We start from the raw sequence: 14,266 nt of genomic DNA, 5'->3' as shown, positions 1-14,266 counted from the left end.
TGTTATCTTATTTCCATGTTATGCTTTATTTCTTGAAAGAAGTAGATGCTGATGGGGAAGTTGTTCTGGATTTGCATCCGAAGATTATTGAGAAGGTTTTCAAATTGATAGAAGTTCCAAAATATGCTTGACAAAGGAAAAATCATAGTTGTGGAATGAGAAAAACTCTGATTACATTGAGTTTTCAAATGAAAATTGAGGGAATCAGTTGGCTATGAGATAAAACACAATGGTTATCAAAGTGAATGCGTTGGTATGGAATACAGGAACTCTCGGTCCCATGATCATCTAGAATTGCATCGCCAAATTCAAAGTCATTGCTGGTAGTTTTCAGGGTTGGTTCATTCAGAATCAACAACTTCAACATTTTCTTCAAGTATTTTTCAGCTTTGTGGTTGCAGAAGATGAATTTCATGTGATGCAATTGCATGTCCTCATCACATGTAATCCAATAAATCTTCTCACCTAGTTTAACTAGGTCAAAGTGGTTGAGTTGCTCCCACTTTTTCCTCCTTTTTCTCACCTCTTTTCCTATATAAGAAGTGCTCCCCTCATTGTAGAAATAATCTTTTATTATATGCAAGAAAGCTTTGATAAAATTGTGCAAGCATAACTTTGATTCTGTAGTACTCTTTTGAACAACAGTGAATACAAAGAAGCAATTGGAGTTGAAACTTTGATGGAGAGCAATTGTGATAGTGCAAATTAGAAGTTTTGATTGTAATTTGCATTTGTTATCTTTGATCCATGTTGTTATTGTATGTTTAATAATAGAGCATAACGAGTTAAGAAGCAAACAGAGCCGAAGCTTTAACTTGGACTGATTGTGGTAATACATTGACTAGAAGCTTTGATTGTAGCTTGTATCACTATCTCAATTCACAAAAATAGTTAGAATTCCATACTTTTGGAAATCTTTGCGCCCCAATGGTAGAGGTTATTCATATAGAATAAATTAAAAACAAGATTTAGAGCCACACCAGTATGCTTTCAACTAGTCTTTGAGTTGTTTTTTGGTATCAATATCACCATTTCCATCTATTAGATAGAAGTGTAGCTAGTGATTCCATCTTGCCCATTACTCGCTCCGTGGGTAAGTGGATTCTTTCTTCAAAGATAAGAGGAAAGAATGTTGGCAACACTTTTTACAAAATCTCTCAACTTCTTGCTTACCTCGAGTTGATCCAAGAAACGGTGAAAAGGGGGAGTCTTCCCTTAAAGGTAGGAGAGACTTTGTCTGATAAGCTGTGGTTGGTCTACCTATTTTGCAATTGGATTTTAACAAAACTATCGGTTGCAAAATATTTACCCAACATGAAGAAACACCTAAGTTTTCAACGTAAGACTTGCTGCAAACATGATTAATACATGAATTGCCCAGAATACTGCATAGAGAAAACCTGCACAAAATAAAGATAAAAGCTATATTATTACCAAAAATTAAAGAGAAGGTGAAGGCCTAAGAATTTTGTAAATTTATTTCCTTTTAATATAAATCAGTATTTAGATGACTACTCAAACATAATATGATATTATGCTTGTACAAGATATTTTATCTTCTCTTTGATATATATGGATGCTTTTCTGTATTGTAGGAAATACATTGAATTGCAATCATCCTGTGGTTATGGAGCTTATTTTGGATAGTCTAAGACATTGGTAATAATGGGCACTCTCTTTCCTTACTTTTCAAAATTCTATAGTTTTGATAATTGAATAATTTCGTTATTTTCTATGTTTCTTTGAAAATTGATGTTTTATCCAAAATTTACAATTGCAAATCTTCTAAACAATATTTATATGTTAATTAAAATCATGACATGTAAACAAAGAAAGCTATAAGCTTCAAAGTAATAGTATGATATGTCACCTTATAATTTGGTGCTTGTCTAGTTGGGTATATCAATTCCAATGGCTGATTTGTGTAATTATTTTCAGTTTATAATAAAATTCTTTTCAAGTTTTTATATTCCCAAATACCAACTTTATTTTATAGCATGTTTACCTAGCTTATTAAATGCATGAATTCACACAGTAACAAGTGGACTGCAATGTTGGGTGTGTTTGGATTGGTCTACTTGGTTTGTGATATAGTCTTGACGAAAACACTTTCATAGAATTGCCAGACTAGAATTGATGAAAAATTCCACAATTGATTTGTCCTCCAAGTTGAAAAATGCTAACTCTAGATTGCAGCTCTTCTTAGACACAAGTATTACAATAGAAGAGGAGAGGGCAAATTATTTACCTCAGCATAATTTGCATACACCAACTTAGAATTTCTCAGAATTATAATCCCAATCTCCTAGACACAGATAATCATAGATAGGAGATTTAACCAATGAAACCACTATACATCAGTAGTGACTTCACACAATCTTCTGAAACTCAAAAACCCTTATACTTCAGCAAGGGCACAAAATTCAGAACTTAGGAAAAAGCCACAAAGGCAACAAAAGAAAATAAAATATCCAACAAATGGGCTTGTATTTATAACCTCCAAATGCCCTTTTTTCTGCCAAACTGTAACTGCACTCAAGAAACTTCAACACACAACATTAATTAGAAGATTCCATTAGATTCTTTCACTTGACTTGGCTTAACTAGTTAATAAATGGCTCTTTCCAATGATAACTCAATCCTCAACTTAAGTGAAATTATAACTTTATAATAAGCCATTTAATAGATTAATAATCATTTGGCTACTAAAAATATAATAACTCCCAAAATACTCATCATTTAAATATGTCGTTTGAAAGAGGAGTCATACCTAATATTTCTCCATGTAACCAAATACACTTTCCAAAAAAAGAAAGGGTCCATCTCGATTAACACAAACTTACCACGAATAGCAACCTTTAGGACAGTTGCAACTTTGAATGGAGGGTAAGTTTATCTTTGCATTTTGGCTTCATCTATATCTGTATTTGGCCATCATTTATCTTGACATTTGGGCGCTATTAATTCATGCATAATACTCCAAACTTGGTGTGTAATGTACCCACTTGGAGCTTAATGAATGAATGCCGGAACTTGTAACAAGTCATTAGTACAAAATAGAAAATGTAGATTAAAATCTAAAACATTAGAAATCTTGAACTAATTAAATATTAATCTAAATACTATCCCTTAGTAACCCATTGTAATCCCTCAAAAAGGACCCTTCTCAAATCACCTAACCCTCTATTGAGAATGAATTCTCAATTGGGCAATCGTCCTGTCAAGAGCATCTTTCCTAAGGCCTCTTGGGATCTTTGATTCCACACTCTTTAGCACTACTTGGTAGAGATCCCACCTCTAACCAAGTCTCTTATCTCTAAAATATGCATAAGTTTAACGTCTACAATAAATATTGCCTCTAAGAGATTCTCTATGAATCTCTCTCTAGGAACTCTTTTAGAAATTCCCGAATATCCTTTCGTCTCTAAATTTTGCTCAAGGAATTTGACATCGAAAGGGATGCTCTCTATCAAGGATCTCACTTAGTGAGCATATAGATTCTCCTTCCTTCTAATAACTCCTAATTGGTAAGCTCTCTATTATGTATTTAATCACAAATATCACTGTGAGACATACCTCCCAAATTTTTATTGAAATCTCTTACTATATGCTTATTTCTCTTCTTCTATATGAGAAGTTTATCGGGTTTATTGGTCTATTTATATTACTTGGATCTTCTCTAATAAGAGTCTACTTTCCAATGTCATTTCTCTTGACTGTTGTATTGATCCTTCTCTGTCACGTTCTGACAATAAGCTTTTGGCACTGATGTTTTATGGTTGTTACACAGGTATTATATATTTGGGTCAATAGCACTTCCATGTTTGTCTTGTTGGTGATTTCCTTATCTATATTCATTGCTATCTTAACTTGTTGCTTCTTATGACTCCCTTTTATTCCAACACTACTCTCGATAGTTTGTTTGCTCGATTTTGGAACGTGACTACTATTGACTATATTGTTGTCAGTCAGGTTATGATGAGTTCGCATATGCCTATTTGAGGCTGGCCTTAATTTTCTCTGTATATTGCTTGTATCGTTCACTGCTTGTATAGGGTGATTGATCGCCTCTGTATAATTACCTACCCTTCGATGATCCCTTATTAACATTTATCTTGCTATGGTTTGATGCCTTTTGTATAGTCCATGCTGGAAAGATTTGAGTGTGATTCAACTCTCGCTTTGTACCCCTGTCACACTTGTAATTATCTGCCTATGTAGGATATTGCCTTATTGCCTAGTAATGGATGTATTTTTGTTGTGGATGATGATGTACATATGTATTTATGATAGTCGATTCTATCTTTAGTTCAATGTTTGACAATCTCTACTTCAGAATATCATGTATTCTATTTTTTCCCCCTTTCCAATCTTCCAATACCCCTAAATTAATATGTTCTAGAACGATTCCTTCTCATACAATTGTGCCTTCTCGTTAGTGATTATATTTGTATTTGGATTATATTTATAACTTATTAATATCATTAATCAGTTTATCATTTCTTGAATAAAAGTTTATCTATTTATTGTATCAATTTATTCTTTTATTGATTAATTACTTTAGTAGTTTATAATTTTAATTGTATATTACTTAAATGTGCTTACAAGCAATATGTAAATAAACTGATTATAAATATATGTATTCTTTGTTTTATATTATTAATGTTTGACTATCTTATATTTCATTGTATTATCGATTATTAAGTTATCATTGACTATTATCTCTTATTAGTCAATATCTTCATTAGTCACGAATGTGTAACATTTTTGTCATAAAATAAATAAATGATCAAAGAATTGTTTAAGGGCCAATTGATTTACTATATCTCAGACCCATTTTTATTTTAACTATTTTTGTTGGTGTTGCTGTCGGCTATCCTTGTAAACTCTTGGGAGTTCCTCCGAAGGGTATTTAAGCACGGCATGTAGGTAGTAGTTGGCATGCCATTTTGGATTATTTCTTTGCACTATGAATTCCTATTGGAGTTCAGTATTGTTTGCCATTTCGAAAGTGAAAGATCTTCTCTACTTGGCTTTTCGGTTTTGGTGGGATTCAACCCTCAACCTATTCCGTTTTGTATTCTTGGCTTGGATCTGGCAAGTCAGAGCATTATTTCTGTTGCAAATATCATTGTTGTTTGGAAGATCTTCTCTACTTGGCTTTTCGGTTTTGGTGGGATTCAACCCTCACCCTATTCCGTTTTGTATTCTTGGCTTGGATCTGGCAAGTCAGAGCATTATTTCTGTTGCAAATATCATTGTTGTTTGGAATATATATTGATTTTGATATATCGTGTTTTTTGTGTGTTTGCATTCATGTCTTGGTGATTGGTCAACCCCTACATTATCAATGAAGTATAATCCCTCCAGCCAACCTTCATTCACTCCTTCGCTCCCGGCACTCATTATTCTGTATGGTCTTGCACTCCCATATGCCATCGGTCCCTCCATCCCGTATGACCAATAATTTGTATGGTCACCTTCCCTCATTCGGTACGATAGACTATCCACACGATCACTGTACGAACGACTAGCAACTCCATACTACTTCCCTATCTCTTACCGTAAAACCTACTTGTTATCAATGACCTCTTGGTCATCATTGTACGACAGACAATTTCCATCATTTGGTTACTGAGCGGCAACTCTACGACAATCTTGCACGTTTCCTTACCTCTTCTATGCGTATGGAACATTACAATGCTATCTAAGCAATTGCCTTCGAGTCAAGATCGCTTGCGGGAAGTCATTGCCTTCGGATTGAGATCCCCTTCGGGCCAAGATTGCCTTTGGGCCGAGATTTTCTTCAGGCCGAGTTCGCCTTTAGGACATTACAGTGGTATTAGAGCCATAGATCCTGCCATCCTGTGGACAATGAATGAAAGTTTATAGCTAGAAAAGAAGGAGATCCCACTTAGTTGATAGAATGGAAGATCAAGAACCCACTCCTACAGAAGTCATGGCACTATTGAGGGATCTTTCAAGGAATCAGGCACAGATAAATGACACTCAACGACTTATGGAAGAAACTCTCCGAAAAATGGCAGACAATAAGATATTTGGGGAACAAAATGGTCACTGTATCGACTCAGTCTTGGGAAAGGCAAATCCTCATCCAACATGCTCTCGACCTTCCATGCCAACTTTTTTTTTACGGATGGAGGTGCCAGAGGAAGGCAATCAACCTTTGAGGAAGTTCAACAACATTTGAAAGAAGACTGGAAGAGTTCAAACTTGGAAGAGGATATATCATACAAAGATTACACAAAATTGAGAATGCGATATTCTGGAGGTGGAAACAGAGGATATTTTAACGATGATTTGAGTAAAGTAAATCTATCATCATTTGATGGATTCAGATCCATATCTGCCCAAGCATGGGTAATGAAGGCCGATACTTCCAACTTAATCCAATGCCAGAATAAGCAATTAAATTTTTAGTATTCCACTTAGAGGGAGTAGCGCTTGAATGGTGGCATCATGGCACCATTACATTGGGGCATGACCAAGTAAATACTTATGCAGAATTCACTGAAAGATTAATAGATTTATTTGATGATAAAGATCCAAAACCTAATTTTAAAGAGTTGGCAAAATTGAGGCAAACAGGATCAGTCGACCAGTACATCACAGAATTTTAGAAACTCTCTGTTTTGGTTATGGACATTTTTGAAAGGAGACAGATAGTGCTCTCCATGGATGGACTGACAAAACCATCGAGGGGTTGGGTAAAAGGTTTCAACCCTGCCACCTTTTTGGAGGCTATAAAAAAGGCACGAAGCATGGCATCATCCTCTCGAGGTTACTCACTCCAAATTGCCAGTATTTCCAAGGGACAAAGATAACAAACCTCTGCCGAAGAAGCCTCTGATGGACGGAACTACTAAACAGGAGCTCCAAGGATGAAATTATGTTTCAATTGTAAGGAGCCATGGGAATATGGGCATAGATGCCTCGGTAAAGGAAAAATACACTACGTCAAGGTCGTGTCTGATGATGAGGACAATTAGGAGAATCTACCCATAGAGGACGGTTATCTGCAGGAGGACTCCAAAATGGTTCATTTGACCCATACAGAGATCGCCACACTAGTATGGCATGGAGGAACCATCACCCTTACTGGGAGCCCGAGATGTATAGTATTTCGAGTACAGGGAACCCTTCAGGGACAAAGGGTCATTGTGATTCTCGATAACAGTGCCACTCTAAACTTCATAAACTCATCTTTGGTGAAAAGAAGAGGTCTACCTACAGAGATGCATGCAAGATTCTAGGTCAAATTCACAAGAGGAACACTCTTACCCTGCACAAATCTTGTTCCCTAATTGAGTATCACCAATTCTAATCGTGCATGCAGGATTCCATGTTAAAGTCACAGGAGGAACACTCTTACCCTGCACGGACCTTCTTCCCTAATTGAGTATCACCAATTCTAATCACATAGTGACAAAGGATTTCTTTAGAGTAGACCTAGATGATATGGAGGTTATTTTGGGCATAAAGTGGATGGAGTCACTAGATTAATACACAGAGTTTCAAGCACATGGACTTTACTTTTGGGAAGAAGGTTGTTCTCCATGGGATGGCTAACGAAGGACCGAAGGAAGTTTTGGCACAACAGATGGAGGCCATTTTTCGGCATGATGACATTGCATGGGCTGTACATTGCTTTGTTTCTGCAGAACCAATAAAAGGATAACAAACACCCGCACCAAGATGATGATCTATAGGCTATCTTAATAATGTTTTTAAAGACATTCCTACTGGCATACTTCCCGATCGTGGTTTTGAGCATACCATTGAGTTGGAAGCTGGCCCCAAACCAGTTATCACCACACAGTACTACCATCCAAAAAAATTCGAAGATGAGATGAAGACAATTCATGAGTTGCTCGAGAAAGGATGTATCCATCCTAGCTCTAGCCCTTTTGCATCATCAATGGTATTGGTGAAAGAGAAGGATGAGACGTTGTGCATGTTTGTGGACTACTGTGTACTGAATAAGAAGACAATAAAAAATAGATATCTTATTCCTAGGATTGATAAATTGTTGGATGAGTTGCATGGTGCAGTTTATTTTTCTGAAAGAGATCTCTGTTCTGGATACCATCGAATCCGCACATGGGAAGATGTAGAAAAGACAGCTTTTTGTTTTCACTACAGGCATTATGAGTTCGTAGTCATGCTGTTTAGATTAACGAATGCATGAGTTACTTTTTAGTCTTGGATGAATCACATCTTCAACAAACAATTGTGGAAGTAGTTGCTGTTATTCTTTGATGATATCCTTATCGACACTAAAACCTATGAAGAACACCTGAGACCTTTGGATGGATCATGGAGGCTTAGTCCTTGTTCGCCAAGTAATCCAAGTGTGAATTAAGAATGACATAAATGTTATACCTAGGGCATGTTGTTAGTAAATATGGAGTACAGGTCCACCAGGAAATGATTCAATCTACCTTTGATTGGCCTCCACCAAAATCGTTCTGTGAGTTCCAAGGGTTCTTTGGGCTCTGCAGTTATTACCAGTGGTTTGTAAAAGGATTCTATTAGTTAAGTGCACCGTTAATAGATCTGACTAAAAAAGGCTCTTTCTAGTGGAAGGAATGAAAAGGCACAAAACAATTTTGATAAGTTAAAAGAAGCAGTGAGCACTTGCTCGGTTCTCGCCTTACTTGACTTCACTCAACCTTTCATTCTAGAGTGATGCATCCGGAGAGAGAATTGGTCTGGTATTGATGTAGGAAAGATGCTCCATAGCCTATGAGAGTCGAAAGCTTACACAAGATGAGCACTTATATTCTATTTTTGACAAAGAAATGTTGGCCATTGTGCATGCCTTGGCCAAGTTCCAACAATATTTGGTGGGTGCGGAGTTTTTTGTCCGTATAGATCATAATAATTTGAGATATTTTTTGGAGCAACAATATCTAAAGGAAAAACAACAAAAATGGGTAAGATTTAGGGTTTTGATTTTGACAATGAATATGTGAAGGGAAAGAACAATGTGGTTGTAGATGCTTTGTCAAGAAAACCCACTTATTGGTGGAATATTCCAAAAACACATTTGCATGTAAGCTAATGGACGACAACACTTGGAAGACCAATACAAGTTGGTGGATGACAACATTTACTATAAGGATCAGATATACTTAGTGCTTGAATCCAAATTGAAGCAAAAAATCATAAAGGAAATATATGCCTCACCCTTGGCCAGACACTTGAGGTTTCTTAAAACCTATAGACAGCTCAGGGAGAGGTTCTCATGGAAGGGACTTTAAAGATGATGTTTTGCAATACGTGTGGAAACGTGCAGTCTGCCAGCAAAACAAATTTGGCTATTTTGACCCTTGTTAATACCAAGACAAAAGTGGGAAAGTATCTCTATGGACTTCATCACCAGACTACCTAAGGTAAATGGAAATGATTGTATCTTTGTGGTGGTTGATAGATTGATGAAGTATGCACACTTCTTCACCATCTCAAATTTCTAGGCTGCACAGGTAGCTGACTTATTTTTCAAATTTTCGTCTACACGGGTTAGCCCGAAACATTGTTAGTGACAAGGATGGTCGGTTTCTCAGTATTTTTTGGCCAAAATTGTTTTAGTTGGTAGTAATAGAACTGTTGCGAAGTACTAGCTACCACCCTTAGACAAACGAAGATTGTGAACAAGTGGCTGGAAGGCTACCTCTAGAACTACGTTTTAGCACAAGAATGGGCATGGGTCAAATGGATGCATCTGGGGGAATACTATTACAATACAACTTATCACATGTCTATTAGGATGGCGCCCTTCAAATATATGGGTATGAACCCCTTTCATTTATTGACATGGACCTAGGTGATAGCTGCACACTTAGGGCAAGGGACTGGCTTCAAGATTGGCAAGACATCTTGAGATTCTTGAAGAAAATTTTACAAAGGGCATAAAGTCAACAAAAGATCTACACCGATAGACACTGAATCAAGAGAAGTTTCGAAGTGGGAGACTTAGTCTATCTCAAGTTCCAGTCGTACAGGCAATCCTTATTGAAGGCAAAAGGGAAAGAAAAATTGAAGCCATGTTTTTATGGTCCTTATCGTGTAACTCACCGCATCAGTGAAGTTGCCTATGAACTGGAACTTCTAGAAGGAAGCCGCATCCATAACATCTTTCACATCTTTTGCCTGAAGAAAGTTGTGGGACAGAACATCATAGTAACCACAGATCTCCTGCCACTCAATGAAGAAGGAAAGCTCGTGTTGGAACCGGTGAGATCATTGATGTACGGGAGGACTCTACGAAACTGTAGCTTGAAGGAATACTTGGTACGTTGGAAAAACTTGTCCTTGGATGATGTGACTTGGGAAGGTGAACACATTCTTCAACATCAGACATTGCATTTGCTTGATGGCAAACGAATTTGGTGATGGGAGGATTGTAATGTTCCTGTCATAAAATAAATAAATAAGCAAAGCATTGTTTATGGGCGGATTGATTTAGTATATCTTGGACCCATTTTTATTTTAATAATTTCTGTGGCTTTTGTCATCGGCTATTGTTGTAAATCCTCGGGAGTTCCTCCGAAGGATATTTAAGCACGACATGTAGGTAGTAGTTGGCATGTGATTTTGGATTATATCTTTGCATTATGAATTCCTTTTGAAGTTCAGTATTGTTCGCCATTTTGGAAGTGAAAGATCTTCCCTACTTGGCTTTTTGGTTTCGATGGGATTCAACCCTCACCCTATTCTGTTCTGTATTCTTGGCTCGGATCTGGCAAGTCAGAGCATTAGATCTGTTGCAAATATCATTGTTCTTTGGAATATATATTGATTCGGATATATTGTGTTTGTTCTTTGTTTGCATTGATATCTTGGTGATTGGACAACCCTTGCATTATCAGTGAAGGAACTATAATCCCTCCCACCAACCTTCATTCACTCCTCCGCTCTTGACACTTCGTACGGTCTTGAACTTCCATACGCCATTAGTCCCTCCATCCCGTACGATCAATAATCTGTACGATCACCTTTTGTCACCCCGTACAAAAAACTATCCACACTGTCATTGTACGAACGACTAGCAACTCTATACGACTTCCCTATCTCTCACTGTATGACCTGCTTGTTGTCACTGTATGACAGACAACTTCCATCGTTTGGTCATTGTGCAACAACTCTAGGTCAATCTTGTGTGTTTCCTTACCTCTCTTGTGCGTATGAAACATTACAGTGGTATCTGAGCAATTGCCTTTGGGTTGAGGTTCCCTTTGGGAAATCATTTCCTTCGGGTTGAGATCTCGTTCAGGTCAAGATCCCCTTTGGGTCGAGATTGCCTTCGGATCAAGATTGCCTCCGGATAGAGAACCCCTTCGGGTTGAGATTGCCTTCGGACAGAGATCCCCATCGGGACAAGATTCCCTTCGGGCCGAGATTGTCGTTGGGCCAAGATCACCTTCAGGTTGAGTTCGCCTTTGGGACATTATAAAATGTTGTGTATTTGGGTTATTTTGATACATGATGCTAATGATCACTATCTTTATGAAACATTCATTTTATATTCAATAACATTATTATTATTTATTAAGCATACTTATTTGTAATATTTGATAAATTTCATTGACTAAATTACTGAGAGGATTCATTATATGTAAATATAGGGTTATGATAGGGTGGAAATTTGGAGGAGCATTTGTGATTAATTATCATTGTTCTCTATTTTTCTTTGGGCGACACTCTTGTTCATCTTTGGCATCACAACTTGGGTACCTATATCCTAGTCGATGGAAAATTCTTCTAACACCACTAATAGGCAGGTTTTCCTGCAATTTCTAGTGCCACTAAGGTCATCTATATCTGCTGTGATCTTCCATGCCTAGGCATGAGTTCTTACCCTTGGTACGGGCCTTCCTGGCAGCCCAAAAATCCGTATTTATTAGATTGTAATTGGCGTTTCAGAGGCAACACCATAAGCATTACAGTTTGTATTATCATTTCTCTACTGCAAAATGATACCATCAACAATCATACACAAGTTCTTATATTTGTAATTTTCTGAGCATAGGAGAATAAATTGCAGAATTGAGTTTCAAGTCAATTGTGGTCTTTGCATAGGTATTACTTCATATTTTATTTCAGCATTTCATATTATAGTAGTGTGAGCCAGCAGGGCTCTTACATAGTTCTTTGGTCTCCCACATCTCCATCTTCTGTGCTATCCATGTCCAATCCTCCTTTAGCATCACCCCTCTTAACCACTATTACCTTTTCACCTTCAACAACATCAACAACGTGGTTAGGTCCATGAACAACAGATGAGGAAGGGCTTTAGGAGGAATTATTCAAGCACGCCATCATGGTTTTTGGCTCATTTCTCACTGATTTGCTTAATAGAGTGGTTTGGATGAGGTTCCCCTTGTCTTGGTCCCATCATATCATTCATTTGATTCATAAGTTTAGGCCTGCATAGTTCCCAACAATTACTGGATGATCGGGGTGGGACACACTTTCTATAAACTATACGCCACAGTTTCACATGATGTTCTTTCTTGGGAACTTGATTAAAGATATTTTCGAGCTAGGTGGTAGGCAGGCTTTCACCCAGATGTTTAGACAATAGACCACATCTTGACTCTCAAAGCTATTTTTGAGTAAGCACGTCATCACTCCTCTAAGGTTTACTATTGCTTTGTGGATTTTCACATGGCATTTGATTTAATCCCTAGGACAACCCTCTTCTAGAGATTTTGCGACATTGATATTTTAGTCGACTCCCTTGAATGCTATCACAAGACTTTGAGACGGTGGTTGGTGGTATCAAGACTACTCACAAAATGTCTGACTTCATCCACAACAACATTGGGGTAAAATAGGGTTTCCCATTGTCTCTAACTTTGTTTGGACTCTACATTGATGAACTAGAGGAGTTCCTTCAGGCACACCCCCTTTTGGGGGTAGTTGTTTCTTACACTAGGTGTTGATTTCTATCTTTCTCTTCGTGGATGATGTGGTCATCATGGCCTCCTCTCTAGAAGGCTTACAAAGACTTCTTGATGGCTTTGCTTCATTCTGCAGTTTGCGATAGCTGACAGTGGACTTGAGTAAGACTAAGGTAATGGTCTTCAACAGTCTTAAGACCACTCACCTCTACTTATTTTAGGGCGAGGAGATTGAGATCACGTCATCTTATACTTATTTAGGGGTCAAGTTTGATGGCCCTCCATTCAGCTTGAGACCAATGGTTTCACCTCATATCAACAATGGGTATAGCTCTCGACCCCTTGTTAAGAGATGGTGCTTCAAGCATTAGTTTGAGGACACCACGTCCAAGTTGATCCTTTTGGAGACTTTAATTAGATCGATTGTGCTATATGGTTATGTGGTTCCAGGGCCTTCCTTACTGGAGTCAGACTGGGCTTTTGTGGAGTGTGTCTAGAATTTTTCCCTTTGGCTTATCATCAGATGTAGATAGTTTTCTCTGCACAACATTGTCCTTGCCAAGTTTGGGGCTAGTCGTTTCATACTTGACACTATTTTTGATCAGGTTTGGTTCTTACATCGCTTGCAAGGCTTTAGGGACTCCTCAAAGGGACGCCACTGATATCCTTACCTAGTTTATTTCTCTTCAGAGGGCTATTACATGCTTGAATTCCACTTGTTGAGCTCATTGTTGGTTTTCTCAGGCCTCGACTTGTGTGGGTTTTGTTGGGCTGATTGCCTTCCCCCTTTCTAGAATTCTTTGAATGCCCCATCTCATCTTTTGCCATCTTGGCAAGAGATGAACATGCATACAAAAGGAACATCTACAAACAGTTTATTTGTACTATTTGGTCTTGTCCCCATAAGGGACTTCGCCCGAAAATGGCTTGCTATGCAAAGCACTTTCTTGAGTTTCAAGATAGGGTCATTGTGCATCTCTCATATATTTCTCATGATTGGTCTCACATGCTTTGCATCTCTCTTGGTTCCTTTAGAGTGGGTTCCCATAGGCTCTACATCAAGACCAACCTCTATTTGGCTAGAGAGGCTAGGATTTGCCGTGTTTGTAATTTGGGGGAACCTGAGACAAAGACTCCATTTTTCGCTGCCCCATCTACTATGAGATTAGAAGGATATTCTATTGCCTATTTAGAGATGCTTAGTCTCTTAAATCCTTTTTCACATATACGAGCTAGAGGTGCCTTGCAATCCATCTTCAAAAGACATGGAGGTTCCGAGGCCTCACTTTACAATGACTTTTCCCCCTAAGATCAGATTCTAATCAGCTCATCACCTCATT

The 14,266-nt window shown here is 37.8% G+C and overlaps 1 protein-coding gene across 2 annotated transcripts in view; it reads left to right on the top strand.

Annotated features, from left to right (window-relative positions):
- ISA3 (isoamylase 3) overlaps positions 1-14,266 on the top strand; it is a 313,468-nt gene that overhangs the window by 72,990 nt on the left and 226,212 nt on the right. For both annotated transcript variants that reach the window (XM_089804631.1, XM_089804630.1), the window contains one exon: positions 1,596-1,659. In XM_089804631.1, the coding sequence (XP_089660757.1) occupies positions 1,596-1,659 (64 nt within the window). The remainder of the gene's footprint in view (positions 1-1,595; positions 1,660-14,266) is intronic.

Source organism: Cupressus sempervirens, chromosome 10 (assembly GCF_028749045.1).
Source record: "Cupressus sempervirens isolate cs-2001-9-10 chromosome 10, ASM2874904v1, whole genome shotgun sequence".
NCBI classification, from domain to species: Eukaryota; Viridiplantae; Streptophyta; class Pinopsida; order Cupressales; family Cupressaceae; genus Cupressus; species Cupressus sempervirens.
This window is presented reverse-complemented; position numbering and strand designations above follow the sequence as displayed.